Here is a 22,636-nt window from a genome sequence, read left to right as displayed (position 1 = left end):
AGAAGTAAATCTTGCCAGTTGGACAGGCCAGAGGGGCTGCATCAGAACCAGGAAGTGAAACTGCTCCGCCTGGTTTCCTGCCTGAGTCAACAAGGGCATGGGTTTGTGCAGGGGGCTGGCAGAAGGGAGGGACCCTGGAAAAATTGGGGCGGGGTGGCCACAGAGCTGGGGGCCCTTATCCCCCTTCGTCTGAGCCGCCGGGGCCACCCTATTTCCCACGGGTCTCAAATACATGTGGGTTTGGGGTCAGGAGCTGTGGATGCCTAGACAATGAGCTCACAGCGGCCTGGCGGGATAAACGTGGCTTCCATTTCTCTGAAGCCCAAGTTCGCCGGCTGCATGGAGAAGGGAGGACATGTGAATGTCTGGAACCTGGCTCCCAACCTCTCCTAAAAGCATTGCTGGGAGGAGAGCAGGCCAAGAGATTCCCAGGGGCCTTTCGGACCTCATATATTCTCCTGGGATCACTGCGTGGCCTGGGGTAACTTTCTGACCTTCCCTGGGTCTCATTCCTCTGCAAAATCAGGGAAATGGAATAGAATGTTGGTGTTTTCCCAAACTCTGTGCATTTGATCCCCAGCAATGTGACAGAACCACCCGCAGGGCTTGAAGGCGGGGCCCTATCCTTTCCCTGCTGGGGACCTTGAGCAAGTTCACCTGGCCTTTCTGTGCCTGATGGGGATGGTGACAGTATTAATATCTAATGTCAGAGAATAAAATAACATCCTCACTCTGTGATACCCTAGTCTCCATTCCTCCTATGGTTAACCCACTCGAGCAGCCTGGGGTGACTTCTCTAATTCAACGTCTCAGGACACCCACTGAAGCATCCTCAGGGACCGGGACCTGGGCTTAGCTGACACAGCCACGTTCCAGTTGCTGAAGAGGATCATGGGTAAGGGTGGCTCTGGGGTCCTGTTGGCAAGGGGAGCACCTGAAACGTGGGCTTCACTGAAGTCCCTCCTCATCCTCCCCACGTCTCCCCACAGTCCAGTTATCCTTCCCCATCGGTCCGTCTTTGCCTCGACTTTTCTGGCAATAAGTCTAGGGCATCCCAGACTGGGTAACTTCGGGCAAGCACTTCCCGCTCCAAGCCTCAGTTTCCTCATCTGAGAAATGGAGGCAACGAGCCCCACTTTGCAGCACTGTTGGAAGGCTTAGACGTGATTATATGCTAGGGGCACCGGGGTGACTCAGTCGGTTAAGCCTCCAACTCTTGACTTCGGCTCAGGTCATGATCTCACAGTTAGGGAGTTCGAGCCCCGCCTCAGACTCCATGCTGACCGTGTGGAGCCTGCTTGGGATTCTCTCTCTCTGCCCCTCCCCAGCTTGTGCTTTCTCTGTCTCTCTCTCTCAAAGTAAATAAACTTAACAAAAAAAAAAAAGTGATAATATGCCAGAACAGCAAGAGCACATTATTATCCACGTTGTTCCTGCTGCTGCTATCATGACAGGTTGTGGTGTCTCAAGACCACTGCTGTCCAATAGAAGTTAACCATGCATGTCGCCTGTGTAACTTTAAGTGTCCTGATACCAAATAAAATATAAAAAAATAAAAGGAAGCAGGTGGAATTAATTTGAATCCTGTATTTTATTTAACCCAAACTTACCTAAAATATTACCATTTCAACACATCAGTATAAAGAATTCTTGGGGCGCCTGGGTGGCTCAGTCGGCTAAGCGTCTGACTTCGGCTCAGGTCACCATCTCGCGGTCCGTGAGTTCGAGCCCCGTGTCGGGCTCTGTGCTGACAGCTCAGAGCCTGGAGCCTGTTTCGGATTCTGTGTCTCCCTCTCTCTCTGACCCTCCCCCGTTCATGCTCTGTCTCTCCCTGTACCAAAAATAAATAAACGTTAAAAAATTTTTTTAAAAAATAAATAATTCTTAGTGAAATATTTTGCCTTTTTTTCCCTAAGTCCTTTTTTTTTTAAAGCAACTTTTTTTTTTTTAACGTTTATTTATTTTTAAGAGAGGGAGAGAAGGGGATAGAGCATGAGCAGAGGGGGGAGGCACAGAATCTGAAGCAGGGACAGCTCAGAGCCAGACGTGGGGCTCGAACTCACAAGCTGTGAGATCACGCTTAACCGACTGAGCCACCCAGGTGGCCCTCCTACTAAGTCCTTGAAATCCATCTTGTTACATTTACAGCACACCTCAATTCCGCCCGGCCCCATTTCAAGGGCTCAAAGGTCACTTGTGGCCAGTGGTGACCCTACTGGACAGCACAGGTCGGAGGGAGTTTACTGAATGGTGGGTTGGGTACTGGCCAGAAAGTGCAGCTGGAAATTCCTGGAAGGAAAAAGCCGGTTTCCATATGGGGTGGGGAGACTGGGGACAGCAATCGGGCCATTTAAGGGCCAGCTTCGGTGTTTCCTGCTTTGTAGACATTTCAGCGGAACGGGAACAGAGTTTGAGTTGGCTCAGTCGGTAGGTTACGGGTTGACTGCTGTATGCCGGCTGCTGTTCGGGTGCTTGCGGTGTAGCAGTGCACCAATTACACAAACGACCGCCCCCGGGGGTCTCGGTGGAGAGGAAAGAGCCAGAAACTAAACAGCTGCTAAAACACATGCAGAAATGTAATGATAATGGCGAAAAGCGTGCCGAAGGGGAAACGTCGGGTTTTCTAAGGACAGGGGAAAGGAAGGATGGCGTGGGCCGTGGGGGCGGGGCCGGCGATCAAGACCAAGGGCGGCTTCCGGGCGAGAGACGGTGTCCAGGGCAAAATGGGTCGGAAAAACAATTAGAGGTGATCGGATTCGACAAGTATTAGTTAAATCTTACGAAATTGCCATTTTAGTCGGTCAAAACCCGTCGAAAATCAGCAACTGCCTATGACTCAACGTAATGTTCAGGGCATAGAATGGATTAGGGGTTCCTCTCTTAGGGCTTGAGTTGAGCTCTATTTCTAGAGAGGAGGTCTGCAGCCCCCATGAGCTCTACAAGGAGACTGTGATCCTCCCCGCCCCCCCGCCCGCCCCGCCATCCCCCAGAACATCAAAACTTGACTCCGTGCCCAGAGACGCTGAGAGAGTTTCTCGCATCACACAGCCCAGAGGGAGGAGGGGCCGAGCTGCTGCCCTGGAATCCCGCCGCTCAGTCTCGCTCCCTGGCCGAGCCTTGTTGATTGTCCCCTTGCGGAGCCCGGAAGCGACCCTCAGTAAACAAAGCCGTGTGTGGGCGCAGCCCCAGCTGCCCGGGGCCGCGCTGTCCAGCCGGAGGGGGGCGGGAGAGGAATGTTGTGAATGAACCCAGCACCCGCCCCGAAACTTCGCGTACGGCCTGCGCCGCGGGGGTCCTCCTACTGTGATTGGCCGCAGGTGCCCCATGATTGACAGCGCAGCCCGATGAGCTCTCTGATTGGGTTTCCTCCAAAAGACAGGCAGCACGTACAACGAATGAACAGCGAGAATTTAGGGACGAGTCTGGAGGTGCAGCCAATGGTGGAGGAGGGCCTCGGAGGCCGAGGGGGGGGCCAATGGGGACGGGCGGCGGGGGCGGGACGACGGCGGAGGATAAAGCGGCGACTGAGGCAGCTTCATTGTTGTGAAGAGTCTTAAAGGGGCCGCATCACCCGGCCGGCCCGGCGCGGGGCGGGGGTGGGTGCGGCTGGGGTCCCGGGGCGGCCGAGCGCGGAAGACGAACTGGAAGGCGGGTAGGGGGCGCGGGATCCGGCGAAGCAAAGCGGGCATCGGACCGACCCCCCAACAGGCCCCGCCCCGGCCCCGGTCCGGCCGATGGACCCCCCTGCGGCCAAGCGGAGCCGGGGCTGCCCCGTGGGACCTGAGGAGCGCGATGCCGGGGCCGGGGCCGGGGCCGGGGCCGTGCGCGGCCGGGGCCGGCCCGAGGCGCTGCTGGACCTCAGCGCCAAGCGAGTAGCCGAGAGCTGGGCCTTCGAGCAGGTGACGGGGACGGGGGGGGGTGGAGGGGGGAAGGGACGCACCCCCAGCCCCTTCTCCGACTTGCCTTCTCCTCCCCTTGCCCAACCCCCAGTCTCGGACCTGCCCCCACATGAGACACTCCCAGAGAGAGATCCCCTTCAGGATCCTTAAGTCCGCCCCGAAACACCCCCTCATCCTCCCATTTCACTTCTTCAAGCCCTGTGACCCGCCCCCATTCCTTTTGCCATCCCTGCCCTCCAGCCCACAAGAACAGAGATGCCCTCAGCGCCCTAGATCCCAGCTCAGGACACTTCCTTTTCCTTCTCCTCCTGCCCCGTAGTCCCTCTCTTCCCACCTCATCCTCAGCACCCCATTCAATCCTCACTCCTCTTTCCAACTCCTGCAAGCCGCCCCCACTTGGACACCCCAGATCGCTGCCCCACACCCCCAGTAGAAACCCCCCCCATTTCTACAGATCCCAGCCTCAAGATACTCCTTTCTGTCTCTGATCCGTGCCTCCAGAACCCACCTGTCTCCTGGGGAACCCCCTTCCTCCTCCAGCTCCTTCCCTGGGGTCCTGCCCCCCCTCCCTCTGAGACCACCTCCCACCTGGGGCTGCCCAACCCCTCCAGGGTGAGGGTACCCTCCCACATCCCCCTATTTCCCCAGTGCTCACCCTCCCTCTGCCCCCGCCCCTACCCCCCACCCCCCAGCCATCCCAGTCCTTGCAGGGGATCAGCAGCAGGGCGAGGCCTGGGTCACAGTACCTGGACAGGTGCACTGGAACCCTACCTCTGTAGTTTCTGAGGGCTCTGCCACGATGCCCCAGGGCTGGTGAGGTTAGAGTCCCCTTTTCCAGCCTCAGAGTGGGCCTCTGGAGAGTGAAGATGTGGCCTGGATCTGACCAAGCCTTCTGCAGCCCCCATAGGTTCTGTCCTCTGTCTGGCTTTGAGGGGTGTTCTTTGCTCCCTGGCCTTTCCAGAGTTAGGAAGTCTGCAGGACTGATGAGTCTGGGCCGCCAAGTGGGGATGGGGCAGGCTCTGATTCACGGCCTGGAAAAATCCCTCCTTAGTCATCTGCCAAACCATCCCCAAGGCCTCAGCCAGTCACTGGCCCACCCACTTCCCCCAGAAACCCAGGACTGGGGGCTCTGGGAGGTTGCCACCCCTCACAATCCTAAACCATCTCTGGGTCTCCCACGTACCTGCCCTGGTCAGGCCTGGTGCTAGGAAAACTCTCGCTCATGGAGTCCTCGGCAGCCCTCTGGGATTTGTCGTTCTCCCTCCCACTTTGAGGAAACTGGAGCACAGAGAGGTTGAGAAACGTGCCCAAGGTCACAAAGCCCGTGAGTTAGCAAGCCCGGATTGGAACGCAGGCTCAGTCGGCTTGGTTCACTGCCCAGAGCCCACGGGGTGACGAGGACACCCCTCCCTTCCTGTGGGCCGTTGGAAACTGAGAACAGAGCCTGTCTTGGTAGCTGGAGCTTGCCAGCTGGGAGACTGAACAAGTGAATTCACCCCACTTCTGAGCCTCAGAGCCTCCAGGCTGCAAAATGGGACGATAACTAGTATCACTGAGATGTTGCTATGGAAATTATGGGAAATCACATACATAAAGCATTTAGCACAGTGTAGGCTGAGAAAATGGAGACCTGATCCCTATTCTTATCACTTTTGTCTCCTTTTCTCTTGCCCCTTCGAAGCCTTGGAGGTGGGTCTATGTTACAGCAGGACCCTCGGACCTGGTATCCAGGAGGGAGGTCGCAGAAAGTTCTGGAACACTAAGTACAGGCCAGGAGTTATTGTAAACGTATTTACATATGCAAATGAATATTTAATCCTCGTGATACTCAGGAGGGCAGTGCTGTTAACATCCCCACATCACATTTGAAAAAACAAGCACAGAGAGGCAAAGTGACTTGCCCAAAGTCATACTCCTGAGCGGCAGAAGCCAGGGTTCGAGCCGGGGTTTCTAACCCACCGGCCCTTCCCGCAGGTTGAGGAGCGGTTCTCCCGGGTGCCAGAGCCGGTCCAGAAGCGCATTGTGTTCTGGTCGTTCCCACGCAGCGAGCGGGAGATATGTATGTACTCGTCGCTGGGCTACCAGCCCCCAGAGGGCGAGCATGATGCCCGGGTGCCCTTCACCCGCGGGCTGCACCTGCTGCAGAGCGGGGCCGTAGACCGAGTGCTGCAAGTGGGTGAGTGCTGGCCCCCACCCCTGCCGGGGAGGCCAGGAAGTCCAGAGCAGGCGCGGAGGAGGAGGAGGAGGAGGAGGAGGAGGGAGTGGAGGGAGGCCTGGGCCAGGGCGAGGGGAGGTTCCAGATGTCTGGCTTCCATGCCCAAGAAGGATTATGCAAGAAATTGTGAGCTAAGGATCAGAGATCTGCCTGGACCTCAGGCAGCGGGCTTAGATGCGGCTGGGAGGAAGGATGGTGAACTAGAAAGCAGGGGAAGGAAGGTCCCAGAACTTAGGCAGCAAGGACCAGCTAAGGGCTGAGGGCTGAGGCTATTTCTAGATCCTAGGTGGAGGGCCACTATGGGGATTGGGGTAGAGGTGGAGACAGAGTGATGAAAAGCCCTAGACCTCAGGCTTTGAGTCCACTTGGGGGTGGGTACGGGATTCTGAGCTAAAGGCAAAGGTGGTCCTGGAGTCCTCAGCCAGGACGCTCCTGAGGCAGGCGTCAAGGAGCAATTGTAAACAAGAAGGAGGGGACGTTTCAGACCTCAGGCAGAGGGACCTGGTGATGCTTTAGGGCCAAGGTTTAGAGCCAAAGGTGAGAATGATCCTAGACCTCAGGACACAGGGGCTAGGTGAGGGTTGGAGGCAAAGATCTAGAGCCAGAGGTGAGAAGAAGTCTTGGACCTCAGGCAGAGGGACTCGGGGGAGCTCTCATCAGAGGTCTGGCGGTCTCAGACCTAAGGCAACGAGGCTTAGGTGGGGGCCTAGAGTAGAAGCTTGAGATCAGCTGTGAGGGGTGGTCTTAGGCCTCAGGCAGTGGGGTCCAGGTGAGGGTAGGGGGCAGAGGTTTAGAAGTAGAGGTGAAAGACGATTCTAGACCTCAGGCAGCGGGGCTCAGGAGCGGACAAGTAGAGGTCGAGCCAGAAAGCGGGTAAGCCCTGGAAAGCTACACCTCTCATGTGGGAGTGCCGCTTCTCCTAACTGGAGGCAGGGGCTTGGCCAAGACGGTCCTCCCTGAACCCTGGCAGCCTGGAGGCCCCCTTGCCTGGACATGGCCCAGCCCACCCCAGGCTCGGCCATCTTCAGCAGGTATGAGGAAGCCACTGTTTCTGTGCCACTGTCTCTCTGCGTGACGCAGCCAGGGCCGGCTGGGGCCTGAGCTGCCCAACCAGTTGGATAAGCCTGGCATCTGGGCTCCCCAGGGGCCAGGGAGGGGCAGGGGGTGATGGGATGACCTGGCCCCTCGCCTGCCACATCGGCCCCTCACCCCCAAGTGTCATAGGCCTCTGTCATCTTCCCAGGAAGTTACAGGGCCCCCGGAGCCCAGGCTGTATCCACGGTAACCCAAGGGCCGAGAAAACCACCTTCAACGTCATCATTATAATATTCTTCAGAATTAGAACAGGAGCCAGTATTTATTTAGGACTTACTATATACCTACAGTGAGTGTTCTAAACATTTACCAAGCATTAGCTCGTTTCATCCTCATCACAAAGGCATGAGGAAGATGTCACTATTCACTCCCATTTGACAGATGAGGAAGCGAGGCACAGAGAGGTTAAGTGGCTTGCTCTAGGTTACTCCGCGGGGATTTGCATCCGGGTCTTGTCTTGCACCATGGACAGCACCCCTGTCTCCCGGGTGACACAGCGGGCGGCTGGTTTGGCTTTGGTCTTAGGGTTCCATCTGAGCGGAAACATCCGGGAGCCCGGGGGCCCCGGAGAGCCCGAGCGCCTCTACCACGTCTCCATCAGCTTTGACCGCTGCAAGATCACATCTGTGAGCTGCGGCTGCGACAACCGGGACCTCTTCTACTGCGCCCACGTGGTGGCCCTGTCGCTCTACCGAATTCGGCACGCCCGCCAGGTGGAGCTGCGGCTGCCCATCTCTGAGACGCTGTCCCAGATGAACCGAGACCAGCTGCAGAAGTTCGTGCAGTACCTCATCAGCGCCCACCACACCGAGGTGCTGCCCACTGCCCAGCGCCTGGCTGATGAGATCCTCCTGCTGGGCTCCGAGATCAACCTGGTGCACGGTGAGGGCACCCGGGGGCCTGATGGGGCGGCGCGGCCTCAGTTGCAGCCACCTCGGTGGCCTCGAGGCAGGCATTTGCCATGGAATCCTTAGGTCCCCCGGATCCTTGAGTCGGGGTGGGGAGCCATGGCCTGAAGTCAAGGTCACACACCCAGTTAAGTGCAGATCCTGGATCTGACCTGGCCCCGGGCAGATGAGTGAATGAATGGTTGGAAATCAGCCAACCGGGAGATTCAGCCCCCGGGTGGGGGTGCGCCAAGATCACAGGAGCAGGCCTGCGTGTGGGTAGGTGGAGGGCATGAAGGGTATGTGGACGTGGGTGGGTGTCGGGTGGGAGACAGACCAGGAGGCGTTGTGAGCTCCGGGAGGGTTTGGAGCTACAGGGGGCTGGGAGACGATGGCGTAGGACGGACGGTAGGGAGATGGATGGGCCATTGGGAATGGTGGGGTGTTGGGTGAGCGAATGATCATGTAGGATGGTGGGTGAATGGGGAGTGGGTGGTATTGACCGCATCGGTGAGGGGGGATGGGCTTTGATTAGGATCAAGGTAGACCGAGGGTGGTGGACAGATGGGAGTTGGTGGAAGATTGGAAACCCCGGCCTCACTTTTCCTCCGTCCCCGCAGGTGCCCCAGACCCCACAGCGGGCGCAGGCATCGAGGATGCCAACTGCTGGCACCTGGACGAGGAGCAGATCCAGGAGCAGGTGAAGCAGCTGCTCTCCAACGGCGGCTACTACGGCGCCAGCCAGCAGCTGCGCTCCATGTTCTGCAAGGTGCTGCGCAGGCGCGGCGGGGCCGGGGCCTGGGAGGTGCCGGGGCCTGGGAGGTGCCGGCGCCCCGCCCCCTCCTCACCACCCCGCCCCGCCCCGCCCCCATCCCGGCACAGGTGCGGGAGATGCTGCGCATGCGGGACTCCAACGGGGCGCGCATGCTGATCCTCATGACTGAGCAGTTCCTGCAGGACCCGCGCCTGGCCCTGTGGCGGCAGCAGGGCGCTGGCATGACCGACAAGTGCCGGCAGCTGTGGGACGAGCTGGGTAAGGCCTATTCCGAGGCGGCGCACTGGACCCGGGGCTCCCGCTCCCGCGGCGGCCCTGGCAGCCAGGTCTTGCCCGCCCTGACATTAGGGTCTGGCCCCTGAATCCTTTCTCTGCTCATTTGCCCCTCTGATGTAAGAGGCACTGTACCGGGTGCTGGGGCTGCAGCAGAAAACAAAGATTAAATACCTGCCCTCTTGGAGCTGACACTAAACACTATAAAATCCTATCAAATACTACCAACCCCTCTGACCACACCTTTTCCATAAGGGCAACTGTCTGTGGCTTTGGCTTTGCGGGCCACTGGTCTCTGTCACAGCTTCAGTTTTGACCGTCGTCGTGGAAAAGTAGCCCCTGACATATCACCAGATGGGCGTGGCAACGTCCCAAGACAGTTTTGTTTACAGCGGCTATTTATGTGAATTTCACGTAATTTTCACAGGTCCCAAAATCTTCTTCTGATTTATTTTTCCCTCACCATTTGAAAACATAGAAGTCAGTCGTAGCTCGCGGGCCGTTCAGACCAGGTGGCAGGTTCGATTTTATCCACTGGCGGTAGTTTGCTGACCCCTGTAAACAGATGGTGATAAGTGCTATAGGGGGGGGAAAAAAAACCAGCAAGAGGAAGAGTCTGGGTTCCAGTCCTGACTTCCCAGCTGTGTGACCTTGAGCAACTGCTTTTACCTCTCTGGGCTGTAAGGTGAAAAGACTATCAGTTGCAACCTCAGAGGCTGGAGATGAGGGGTCAGCAGAGACCAGTGCCCGGCTCGCACTAGGCACTCCACAGGTGTGTGCCCGTTCCTATTGGCATGAACGCTGAGCCTGCCTCGTGCCCACACTGACCACCCGCCCTCCCTCCCCAGGGGCCCTGTGGGTGTGTGTCGTCCTGAGCCCCCACTGCAGACCAGAGGAGCGAGGGAGCTGGCTGCAGCTGCTTGGCAAGTGGGACAAGCTGGACGTGTGCCCGCTAGAAGAGGGCAACTACTCTTTTGACGAGCCCAGCCTGCGGCCCACCATGACCCTCAGCCGAGGTAGGAGAGGGGTCCCTGCCATTCCCGCTGCAAAAAGCTGGCCTGGTGCCCAGTGTCTCCCCATCACGGTGCTCTGGGGGAGAGCAGAGGGTCCCCCAGCCCCTGCCAGCAGGAGGGAGGGAGGGAGTGCCCAGGCAGGGGCGGCAGACAGCCTGAGTCACAGGAAGTGAAATGTTTAAGGCGCCTATAGTTCTGGGCTGCTCTCCTGGCCATGGAGGCAGGGGTGGGGAGACAGAGAGAAAAGGAAAAAGCTATTGAGAAGAGAGAGACAGGTAGAGTCAAGATGGAGGGACGGAGGAAGAGAGAGAGGAGAAAGGGAGGAATGGGGGTGGGGGTAGAGACGGAGAGAGAAAGAGGAATGGAGTCCAGGGAAGGGACAGGACGGACAGAGAGACCAATGGACAGTTATTCCACCTCCATTGTCCATTGGCATGAAGGGCTATAACAGCTCCTCCAACAGAGCCATCACTGAGCCCAGAGTCTAGTCCCCAGCTGGCATCCAGTCAGGGGAGCTGGCCTCAGCCCCGAGTGCCAGGCCCCCTTCCCAGGCCATGTTGGGCGCCTCTCCCGCAGGCCCAGAGGAGGAGGAGGAAGAGGAGGTGGGGGCTAGAGGTTCCCGCCACACCGTCTTCGGCCGCGCCCTGCAGGCTGGGTCGCTGCACTGGAGCGACGCTCACCTGCAGAGGATCCTGGCCAGCGACTCCTACGGCCCCAGCCTCACAGGCACCATGGGCGGTGAAAAGCCAACCTTTGACCCCCAGGGCCGCCCACTATGGCTGGGTGAGCCCTTCCCCACCGCGTGCGCCCGTGTGGACACCCTGCGTGCCCATGGATACCCCCGTCAGGCCCTGCGGCTGGCAGGGGCCATAGTCAACTCACTCCGGCTGCAGCGACGGCATCAGCTTGAAAGCTACAAGCAGCAGAAAAAAGGTGGGTGCCACGACTGTCACACAACCCTGGGGCTCTAGACACAAATGCCGACTGCTGGGCACTGTGGCAACCCTGACATCTGTGGGTACCGCTCGGGGTCCCACCGGGAAAGCCAGATCAGCCGAAGGTGTCGGGAACCGAAAAGAATTTAATACAGGGGATTGAGGCCTCACAAAACTACTGGAAGGGCTGCAGCATTAAGAGTCAGGGATACCACTGCTTAGGTTCAAGAACCTGAACTTCCGAAGTACAGGGATTACAGCAAACTGCTGACATTGAGCTCAGCAGCCTGTGGCTGCACTGTGGGCTGCGTCCAGGAGGACACTCGGAACCTTCTGGCAAGCTCTTGTGTCTGTGCCCTGCACAGTCACACACCTGCTCATGGAGGCTGCAGAAGAGCCTCATCCTCTTCCAGCCTCTGCACCTCACGCAAAGGAGCCTGGGACTTGTAGTTTCTAAGCTTCCAGCTCCTGTGGAACAGGATGGGTGCACCAGCCACAAGTCTTTGAGGAACGTGGACCCAGTGTGCCCAGATTTTCAAGACAGGCCACAAATCTGGATTGTATGATGTGCAAATTTACTGATTTTTTTTTAACGTTTATTTGTTATTGAGAGACAGAGAGATAGTGTGTGAGCAGGGGAGGGGCAGAGAGAGGGAGACACAGAATCCGAAGCAGCCTCCAGGCTCCGAGCTGTCAGCACAGAGCCCCACGCGGGGCCTGAACTCACAAACCGCAAGATTACGACCTGAGCCAAAGTCGATCGCTTAACGGACTGAGCCACTCGGGCACCCCTGATTTTTTTTTTTAAGTTTATTCATTTGGGGGATGGAGACAGTGAGTGGCGGGGGGCGGGGGGGGGGGAGGCGAAGAGAGAGAATCCGAAGCAGGTTCCACGCTGACCCTGGTGCAGGACTCAAACTCACCCAACAGTGAGATCATGACCTGAGTCGAATTTGGACGCTTAACCAACTGAGCCACCCACGGGCTCCAATTTACTGAAATTTTTAAACATGGGCACCAAATTCAAATTCGTATTAGGGGGACCAAAAAAAGCCACAGTGTATGGGCCAAAAAAAGAACATGTTTGTGGACTGGCTTATGGGGAGGCAGGAGGGCAACTTATCAGGAAATTGAGCCCAGGGTATAACGGGAACCTGGGGGATCTGGGACCCCGGCAGAGTTCGGGCCTGGCCTAGAGGCACAGAGAAACCCCACCCCGCCGCAGAACCACTGAGAGCTGTACATCTTAGGGATGTATTGTGGTTTTCCAGGGGAACAGGAGAGAGAAGAACAACATGGGCAGGATCCCAGAGGCAGCAGTGGGAGGAGATCGGAGAATGGGCTTTCGGATGGGGCAGGTGGCCACGTGGGGTCGGGACACTGGGTGAGATGGAAAATGATGGGAGGGATTAAGAAGAGGAGAATGGCACCGGTTGGGTGTTTCAGAAAGCACCCAGTTTTCATCCTGTGACCTGTCAGGCCTAGGTCTGGCTGTGGGACAGGAGGCCAAGGCTGTGGAGGTGAGGGCTGCTACAGAGCTCGGGGGGCAGAGAAGATGGCTGCGGGGTGGGTGGGCAGTGGGCAGGCGCTGGGAGGCCGGGCTAGGGGTTCAAGGGCAGAACCCCCCCCCACTAGGCTTGTGGAAGGGCAGGCACTGAGCCCCCCCATACTGCCTGCAGAGCTGCTGCAGAAAGGGAACACCTGCATCACCAACACGGAAGGCTGGGTGGGCCACCCCCTGGACCCTATTGGCTGCCTCTGCAGGGCGCTCCTGGAGGCCTGTCGCCTGGAGGAGGAAACCCTCGCCCTTTACCCAGGTGCCTACACTGGGGCCCCTGGGAGGAAGAGGGGCATCCCCCCACCCTCCCCGGCCCAGCACCCCGAGAAAAGAAAGTGGGGCCGCACCCTTATCCTTGGCCACACCCCCTAACCGGTGCCAGCAGCCCGTAGACTCCGCTTCTCCTGACCGCGAGGCCACCATAGACCTACGTGTCTGCTGGTAGGAAGTGTCTGGTTAGAGCTGGGAGCCGCTGGGTTCCCCCTAAACCTAAGCCCCCAGGCCCCCCGCTTGAGGTGAAGAGCCGCTGGGGTCCCAGGAAGCGGGTCCTGAAACCTGAAACCCGTGTCCCACAGACTCGGGCCCCGAGAAGCGGAAGGTGGCCTACCAGCACGTGCCGGTGCCCGGGAGCCCTGGGGAGTCCTACCTGGCGCTGGCCCTCGAGGTGGCACTGCTGGGCCTGGGGCAGCAGCGGGCCCTGCCCGAGGGGTTGTACGCCCAAGACAAGGTGGTGCGCAGCGAGGAGCAGCTGTTGGCCCTGCTGGAGGAGGTGGAGCTGGACGAGCGGCTGGTGCAGGTGCTGCGCAGACAGGCCGGGCTGCTGCTGGAAGGTGAGGCCCTGCTCCCCGCCCCCACCCCCCACCCCCCCAGCCCGCTCCTGAAGGCGGGGTCCCGCCCCCCCACCTGCGGTGGTCGGTTGCTGCCGGATCTCGAGACCCCGGCTCTCGGCCCTCATAGTTCGCTCCCAGCTCGGCAGGCAGCGCCTGAAAGGTGAGATCCGGCCCTTGGCCCTGCTCCCGAGAAAGTTCCGGCAGCCAGTAGCCGCCGTGGCCTCTGAGGCGCTGCCCCTCTCCCACCTTGGAGTCGAGGAGCCTGGTCCCTGATGCCCAGCTGGACTTCACTGGCTCTGCCCGTGGCCCTGCCTTCTGAGGCCCCCACCCGCCCCTGGAGCGGGTGCGGCCCCGTCTCGTATCTGAGTCCTGCCTCCTACCAAGGGGGAGGCCGGGTCTCCTCTTCGGATTCTCCGGCGCTTTTCTGACTCGGCCCTGCACCCCCATCTCCGGGACCTCTTTAACCCCCAGCCCCTGCCCCTCTGTCCTGGGGCCAGCCTACCCCCTACTCTGAGCCTGGGGAGGGGCGGAGAGGAGCCCTCACCTGGGGGCTGAGCTCAGCATGCCCCTGCAGCGGGTCCCTTCAGTGGCTTCGGAGAGGTGCTCTTCCGGGAGAGCGTGCCCATGCACACCTGTGCCCGCTACCTGTTCACCGCGCTGCTGCCCCACGACCCTGACCTGGCCTACCGCCTCGCGCTGCGAGCCATGAGGTGAGAAGGGGCGGCTGGGGACTGGCCCAGGGGACCGGGCCGGACTGGAGGGTGAGAGGCGCCCTTGGAGCCCCGTCCTCCCGCCTGAACTCACAGCCTGCTTAATTCAGTCTCCCTCACGCTGGCAGCCCGGTTGCCCTGTGCTTTTGATTATTAAATACGCATGGGAGTTATGATCTTGAATTTGAGAGATACCCACACGGCACAGAATTCAGAGTCCTTTTCTAGACATTTTTGTCCCGACCTACCCAAATCTCTTCCAAGGCAAGCCGTGTCACCACTTTCTTCTCTAACCCACAAGAATCAAGATTTCGGCAAACCCATGGTCTGGAAATTGAAAGATGGTCTTCCTTTTACACCCATGATGCATCCTGTATCTCTTTCTTGCACCTGCACTTTTTTTTTTCTTTTAGAGAAAAAGTGCCTGCAGGGGAGGGCAGAGGGAGGGTGAGAGAGAGAGAGAGAGGGTGGGGGGAATCTCAGGCAGGCTCCACGCTCAGCCTGACGTGGGGCTTGATCTCATGACCTGAGCCAAAATCCAGAGTTGGACACAACTGACTGAGCCACCCGGGAGCCCCAGCGGAATTTTTAGAGGCCCTCTGTGTCCTAAGCCATGCCCAACAAATAAAGTGCATTCTGTCCCCAATCTCAGACGATCCCATTTAGGGTGCATCTTTCCAGAATATTTGGAAAGAATCATCTCTGAAGAGCTGTGGATATCTAAGCAGGACCCAGCAAATTAACAGCCCATGGGCCAGATTCGGCCTGCCACCTGTTACCGTGCAACCCAGGAGACGAGAATGGTTTTTACATTTTTAAGTGTTTGAAAATAAAAGAACATTCTGTGACCCATGGAAAGTATACGAAACTCAAGTTTCAGTGTCCAGCAGTAAAGTTTTATTGGCACGCAGCCACGCCCATTCATTTATGTATCGTCTGTGGCTAATTTATGTGGCAGTGGCAGAGTTGTTGGGACAGGGACCAAATGGCCTGCACAGCCAAAAATACCGGCTGTCCAGACTCGTGCAAAGAAACGGTGCCGGTCCCTGGTCCAAATCCATGGCTCACATCACCTCGTGTAATCTTAACAACCTAGAGAAATAAGTATGTTGGGGCGCCTGGGTGGCGCAGTCGGTTAAGCGTCCGACTTCAGCCAGGTCACGATCTCACAGTCCGTGGGTTCGAGCCCCGCGTCGGGCTCTGGGCTGATGGCTCAGAGCCTGGAGCCTGTTTCCGATTCTGTGTCTCCCTCTCTCTCTGCCCCTCCCCCGTTCATGCTCTGTCTCTGTCCCAAAAATAAATAAACGTTGAAAAAAAAAATTAAAAAAAAAAAAAGAGAAATAAGTATGTTGACCCCCATTTTACACGTAAACACACTTAAAGTGTGTCCAGAGTCACATGTTGAGGAAACTTCAGTAATATTTGAAACCAGAATAGTCTTGACTCCTCTTCCGTGCTGTTGATCCCATCTGACAACTTAGAAGGACTCTCTAAATATAAACTACATCTATAGAGAGTGAGCCGGTTAACAATGTGCCGAAGTGGGCACGTAAAGTCCTCCCCCAAACATTTGTGTGCTCAGCATTGTTCTGGCTGCTGGATATGCAGCAATGAGTAAAATAGTCACAAATGCCCGCCTTCATGGAGCTGAGGTTTTGGGGCAGGAGAGACCATCAAGAAATTAATAGGGGGGCCCGGGTGGCTCAGTCGATTTAAGCATCCGATTCCTGATTTCAGCTCAGGTCATGATCTCCCCATTTGTGAGATCAGGCCCCGTGTCGGGCTCTGCCCTGACAGCATGAAGCCTGCTTGGAATTCTCTCTCTGTCAAAACAAATAAACTTTAAAATTAAAAAAAAAAAAGAAATTAATAGTAAACTATATTGTGTGTCAGATGTGACCTATAGCAAAGAAGGCCTGGGAGAAGTTGGGAGTGGGAAGTTCACACGGTGGGGGTGGGGGTGGGGGGTCCACGGAAGAGCCCACTGAAAAATATTTGAGCAAAGACTTGAGGGAGGTGAGGAAGAAGCCGTAAGGATGTCTGGGGAAGAGTGTTCCAGGCAGAGGGAGCAGCATGTGCAAAGGCCCTGAGGTCAGACTGTGCTTCATTGTATTTGAGGGACATTGAGGGGAACAGTACCTGGAACAGAGTAGGGGTGACAGAAAGGCTAACAGGGGGCCGCATCAGGACACAAATAACCTCACATTTTTATTGGCCCTGGCATACGAATAGAGTATCGTTTATTTAATCAACTGTGAAGGGCATCAGCAGTACTTTGGTGAACATCTTTCGTTTCTCCCCCTCCCCGTCCCCTGCCCCAGGCTGCCTGTACTGGAGACCGCGTTTCCAGCCGGAGAACCTCACCCCAACCCGCTGGACTCCATCATGAGCAACCGCTTCCCCCGCTGGTTCATCCTTGGCCACCTGGAGACCCGCCAATGCGAGCTGGCCTCTGCCATGCTGACAGCTGCCAAGGGTGAGGACAGCGGCTGCCCCCTGTCCCCCTCTGCCTTCTCTTTCCTCCTTTCTGTCACGCCTCCCCTCTCCTTTTTACTCCTTCATCAGATTCCAGTTTTCCTTGAGCACTTCCTAGATGGCCCAGGCAGTGCCCTGGGCGCTAGGGACACACAACACAGTTCCGAATCCCGCGCCCTGTGATGTTACGTTCTAGTGGGGGCAGGCAGACCACGTGCAAGGTAAACAGTTACGTTACTCAGTAAGCAAGAGAGTAAGAGGTGCCTAAAGCAGGCTAATGCTTAAGCCAAGAGGCCTGAGCTATGGCCGATATCTGCTGTCCGAGTCACCTGGAGCCTCCACGACAGAACCACAGACCAGGGGGCTCAAACCACAGACGTTTATTTTCTCACGGCTCTGGGGGCTGGAAGTCCGAGATCAGGGTGCCAGCCTGGTCGGTTCCCAGTGAGGACTCTCTTCCTGGCTTGCAGACGGCCCCCTTCCTGTTGTGTCTTCCCTTGGCAGAGAAAGAGCTCCAATTTCTTCCTCTTCTCAGGAGGACACTGATGCCGTCACGGTGCCCTACCCTCAGGACCCAGTGCCTCCGGAAGTCCCCACCCCCAGATACCATCATCCTGGGGATCCGGGCTTCACCATGAATCTGGGGAGGGTGAAGTCCAGACCTAGAGAGCATTCCAGGCAGAGGGAACAGCCAGTTCAAAGGCTCTGAGGCTAGATTGTGCCTGGTATGTTTGAGGAACAGAGGCCCGTGTGGCCGAAAGTGGAGCGACAGAATTGTAGGATAGGGGCCGGCGATAATAACAGCAATAAAAGCTCACATTTCTATAGCTCTTGCCCTGTTAAAGCTTTTCAAGTGTGGGCTCCCCATCCCGTGAGGCAGGTACCATAGTGTTAGTTTAACCCATTTTACAGATGGGGCAGCCAAGGCACAGAAAGGTGGAGTGCCTTGCTCAGCATCACACAGCTAGTGAATGGCAAGGCAGGGATTGGGACCCTGGTGCTCTAGGTCCAGAATCAATGCCCTTGACAATTAGGGGTCCTTTTGTGGCTTTGTCCCTCTGGGTGAAGGAGTACCAAGAGTGGTCTGGATCTTTACGGAACCACTGCCGGGTGCTTCTCCCTCCTCACACGGGTGCACCTAGTGGGGAGGAAGCTGTGTGAACAGGTCAGGCGGCAGCAGGGTCTGGTGCCAGGTGTGCTGACCTTGCCCTCCTCCTTCCCTCACCCCAGGAGACCCCAAGTGGCTGCATGCGGTGCTGGGCTCCATCCAGCAGAACATCCACTCGCCTGCCCTGCTCTTCAAGCTGGCCCAGGACGCCTGCAAGACGGCCACCCCTGCCAGCGCGCCTCCGGACACCACGCTGCTGGGCATTGCGCTGGAACTGGGCCTGCAGGTGGGCGGGAGTCGGGGGAGGGGGGGTGGGGGGAAAGGCTGCCTGAGGCCCCGCCTGCGTGTGAGCGACACCTGGGGGCGGGGCCGCGAGGAGCCCGTCTGGGAATGAGGGAAGGGTCACCAGCTGGGGTGGGCTTGTGAGTGAGGGACTCTGTGGCAGAGTCTGAAGGTGACAGTCCACTTCTGGAGGTGTGACTGAGGACAAGGATGCGGGTCCCAGGTCCCGCAGGTGAGCCGGTGGGCCACAAAAAGCAGCAGAGCCTAGAGCGCTGGGCTTGGGGTGGGGCCTGGGGCTGGTGTGCTCGCGGCTAGGGCCCCTGGGTGGGCGGGGCTGAAGCTGAGGGAGCAGAGCCAATAAGGAGCCTGCCTGGGGGCGGGGCTTGCTGGGAACCGGCCTGGAAGGAAAGGTCACCGCGGAGGGGGCGGGGCCCGGGGGAGGGTCCTGAAGGTGAGGAGCCACCTCTGAGTCTGAGGTCTTCGAGGCCGGGCCTGCGAGTTGGGGCCGTCCCCAGGGGCCGCCCGGGCAAGGGCTGTCCTGTTGGGGCAAGTCAGAGGCCAGCAGGGGTGCAGCTTGGAGGTGAGGAGTCAAAAGCAGGGTGTGGGACCCGGAGGGGGCGGGGCCTCAGAGTGCTTGCGAAGTAAAATAGGAGGATAGGGAACAGTTGGGGGCAGGCTTGCAGGATGGGGTGGGACCTTCCCAGAGCTGGCAAGCAGGGGGGCTGCAGAAGGCGGGATTAGCCCCGAACAGAACAGAACAACCTCCTGTGGGGGAGTGGAGCCATGGCAGGGGGTATGTGGGAGGTGAGAGCAGGGGGGGGTCCCTTAGAGAGGTGACACACTGTTCAGGAGCCTTCAGAAGGCAGAGCCCTCAGACAGGACCTGGGGAGGGAGCCGGGGGGAGAGGCAAGCAGGGAAGGTGGGACTTGTGGGGCAGGTGCTTTGGGCCTCCAGGGGGAAATCTGACAGGAGCATGGAACTTTCTAGAGAGAAGGGGCAGATTGGTTGGTTGTCTGGGGTAGGCTCCGTGGGGCCTCAGAATAACACCAACAATAACAGTAACAGTAATGGCTGGCGTTGGGCTGAGCGCTTTGAAGCAACCAGTACTGTGCAGGAGCCTTTTATTTTTTTAGTGTTTTTATTATTTCAATTTTTGAGAGAGAGAGACAGCATGAGCAGGGGTGGGGCAGAGAGAGGAGGAGACACAGGATCCGAAGCAGGCTCCAGGCTCCAAGTTCTCAGCACAGAGCCCCACGCGGGGCTCGAACCCCAAACTGCGGGATCATGATGTGAGCTGCGGTTGGACGCTTCACCGACTGAGCCACCCAGGCGCCCCTTTAATCCCCATTTTATAGACGAGGAAACTAAGGCCCCAGGAGGCAAGGCCACGTGTCCAGATTGTGTGGCTCACTGACTCAGCCCTTAACTTCCGAGTCTCCTGGGCCCCTCAGGATCCCTGATCCCCTTCTCTGTCCCCTCCCACGCTGCAGGTGATGCGGATGACCCTGAACACCATGACCTGGAGGCGGAGGGAGATGGTGCGTTGGCTGGTCAGCTGTGCCACAGAGATTGGTGAGAGTCCCCCAGTGAACCTGCCATCTGTCTCCCTATGGTGGCAGGCAGGCATGAGAGAGAGGCCGGGCCTTTTCCGTGACTCCAGCCCGAGCTCAGGGCCAGGCTGGTGCGATGGGGGTTTTGGGGGGACAGAGCTGGACAGAGGCCCAGAAGCCGGCCAGGCTAAAGTGGCTTGGAGAAGGGACAGCACCTCCAAAGCGTGCCCTCTCCTCACCCAGCCCCGCTGCTCCCCGCTCCTTTGGAAAGGTGGGGTGCGGCTTCGGTCAGGCTTGGGGTGGCGGCAGAGGGGTTGTGTCTTCAGCCCTGGGTGGTGGGGACGGCGCATCAGGGCAAACCCGTGCCCGCACCTGGGAGTCCCCGCCCTTCTTCCCGGCCAGCTTTGCCCTCTTGCCTCCCCCCAGGCCCCCAGGCCCTGATGAATATCATGCAGAACTGGTACTCCTTATTCACACCAGTGGAGGCTGCCACCATCGTGGCGGTGACAGGCACCACGCACGCCACGCTGTCGCGGCTGCAGCTGGATGCGCCCCGGCGGGAGGAGCTCTGGGCCTGTGCGCGCACCCTGGCCTTGCAGTGCGCCATGAAAGACCCTCAGAACTGTGCCCTGCCCGCCCTCACCCTGTGCGAGAAGAACCACGCGGCCTTCGAGGCGGCCTACCAGATCGTGCTGGACGCCGCGGCCGGCGGTCTGGGCCACGCCCACCTCTTCACCGTGGCCCGCTACATGGAGCACCGTGGCCTCCCACTGCGGGCGTACAAGCTGGCCACGCTGGCCCTGGCGCAGCTCAGCATCGCCTTCAACCAGGACAGCCACCCCGCTGTCAACGATGTGCTCTGGGCCTGCTCGCTCAGCCACTCGCTGGGCCGCCACGAGCTCTCTGCCATCGTCCCCCTCATCATCCGCAGCATCCACTGCGCCCCCATGCTCTCTGACATCCTGCGCCGCTGGACCCTCTCGGCACCTGGCCTGGGGCCCCTGGGGGCCCGTCGGGCCGCCAAACCGCTGGGCGCTGACCGGGCGCCGCTCTGCCAGCTCCTGGACGCCGCGGTGGCGGCCTACATCGCCACCAGCCACTCGCGCCTCACGCACATCAGCCCACGGCACTACGGTGACTTCATTGAGTTCCTAGGCCAGGCCCGTGAGACCTTCCTGTTGGCGCCTGACGGGCACCTGCAGTTTGCCCAGTTCTTGGAGAACCTCAAACAGACCTACAAGGGCAAGAAAAAGCTCATGCTGTTGGTGCGGGAGCGCTTCGGTTGAGGGGCTGCGGCCCCCTTCACCCCTGCCTCCGCGGCACCAGTGCCTCATCCAGGGCCTCGGCGCTGGAGGCCCACGTGGCGTTTCAGTATTAAGTCAGGGAAGGAGCCTGGCCGCAGCTAGGAGATCTTGCCTGCCATCCCCTGGAGGCCTGCTGGGGGGGCGGGGGGGGGAGGCAGGGGGGTGACTTCCTGCCACACGCGTGCCTAGGAGTGTGCAAGTGAGTGCGAGACGTGAGGATCAGAAGCCATACCGCCACCCAGGGGCCCGGAAGGGGGTGTGTGCTTGGGCAGCCGGTATGACCCCGCCTTGGGCACCCCAAAAGCAATAGGCAAGCTCTCCCTCCCCAGACAGGCAGGCCTGGCTTGGACTGGGGGTGGGGGGGGGGAGCTTCGAGGCAGGACATTCCAGAAAGTGGCTCTTAAAGCCAGCGTAGCAGACCACCCCACACCCCACTCTGGGTGGCCAGGGTACTCCTGTTAGGGCATCTAAATCTCCTTTTGTACCCTCCCCTCACTGCCTCAGGGGCCCCGTTCTGTATCCCAGGGCCTCCTCCAGGCTGCCCAGATGGGACCAATGGCTCATTCCCACTGAAGGATTAGAAGAGGCCTCAGGCCTCAGCCACATACCTCACCCCCTTCCGGCCAGGACTCCCATTCCCGAGGATGCCAAGGTCCCAGGGCAGGCTCAAGGGGTCACTACTGTCCCTCCCCCTACCTGCTAGTCACTGGATACAACTCAGGAACTGAGCCAGGCTCACACTGTCCTCCAAACCTGGTGTGGGGGGGGGGGCGGGGGGAGACGAGCGCAGGAGAGCCAGGGACTCCCCGCCCCAGATCTGGAAAGGAGACAGGTTGGCATCCTGGCATTTCTGACTCTGGCTCTCTCTCTTTCTCCTGCTCTGTGTCCCTGCTCCTCCCCTCATCTTACTCTCTCCCTTTCCCTATCTCCCTTCATTTAGCCTTTCTATTTGTGTCTCAATCTCAGCTGCTGACTCTCTTGGGTCTCCCTTTCCCACCTTGGCCCAGGGAGGAAGAGGGAGAGTGTCCCAGCCCAATCACCCCTTCTGTCTTTTCTCCTCTTGTAATTAAGGACAAAATCATGTCATTTTGTAACTTTTTTTCTATTTATTGAACCGTATATTGTATTTCCTTTTTCCTTTTTTTTTTTTAATAACACAAATTTTGAGGCTGAGGTGTGTCCCCTACCCCCCTCCCCCGCCCCGAACCAGGACCACCTGATCCCTGGACAGAAAAACTCCAGCCTTGGCTGCTCCCGGCACAGCTTCAAGCGAGGGGTGGAATGGGAGTGCTTGCTGGTTTCATCCGTTCGCAGTAGTGTAGATAATAGGGCTGAGAGCTGGGCAAGCCCCAAGAGGAGAGCTTTAGACCTGTCACCTGTTACAACACGTGTCACAGTGGCCCTACGAGTCGGGAAGAATATCATTTCCGAGAATAGTGGGGTTCCAAAGCGTAAGGAAAGGCAGAGCCTGATCAGTACCATGGTGAAGCCACTGACCCTGCCCACCTCGGACACCATGGCCCTTGAACTGCTGGGAATGGCCACTAGGGGGTGCCCTGCCTCCAGACACCAATGTTGGAGGTACTTGTCTCCAAGTTGCTGAAAGCGGGGACCCTGACAGGTGCTGGGTGCACCTGGGTGGGGGAGACACACACAAGACAGGAATCCCGGGCTTCCTCGACTCGTCCTTGGTGGGCGGGTTCTGGCGTCGGCGAGAAAAGCAGGTG

At 58.5% G+C, this 22,636-nt stretch overlaps 1 protein-coding gene across 2 annotated transcripts; it reads left to right on the top strand.

The window, feature by feature from the left end:
- The first annotated feature begins 2,232 nt into the window (after positions 1-2,232).
- On the top strand, positions 2,233-22,035 carry ZSWIM4 (zinc finger SWIM-type containing 4). Of its 2 annotated transcripts, none has more exons than XM_053219784.1 (14): positions 2,233-2,427; positions 5,874-6,075; positions 7,735-8,091; positions 8,717-8,865; positions 8,979-9,129; positions 9,993-10,160; positions 10,734-11,090; positions 12,772-12,909; positions 13,226-13,480; positions 14,055-14,190; positions 16,512-16,666; positions 17,896-18,059; positions 19,546-19,627; positions 20,032-22,035. In XM_053219784.1, the coding sequence occupies exons 1-14, from the start codon at positions 2,248-2,250 to the stop codon at positions 20,889-20,891; spliced, it is 3,354 nt and encodes a 1,117-aa protein (XP_053075759.1). In that variant the 5' UTR covers positions 2,233-2,247; the 3' UTR covers positions 20,892-22,035. The 2 variants fall into 2 exon arrangements, with proteins under 2 accessions (XP_053075759.1, XP_026906110.2); XM_027050309.2 differs by lacking the exon at positions 2,233-2,427 and adding an exon at positions 3,517-3,899.
- The last annotated feature ends 601 nt before the right edge of the window (positions 22,036-22,636 follow it).

Source organism: Acinonyx jubatus, chromosome A2 (assembly GCF_027475565.1).
Source record: "Acinonyx jubatus isolate Ajub_Pintada_27869175 chromosome A2, VMU_Ajub_asm_v1.0, whole genome shotgun sequence".
NCBI classification, from domain to species: domain Eukaryota; kingdom Metazoa; phylum Chordata; class Mammalia; order Carnivora; family Felidae; genus Acinonyx; species Acinonyx jubatus.
Note: the sequence above shows the minus strand (reverse complement) of the source record. Positions and strands in the feature narration are given on the sequence as shown.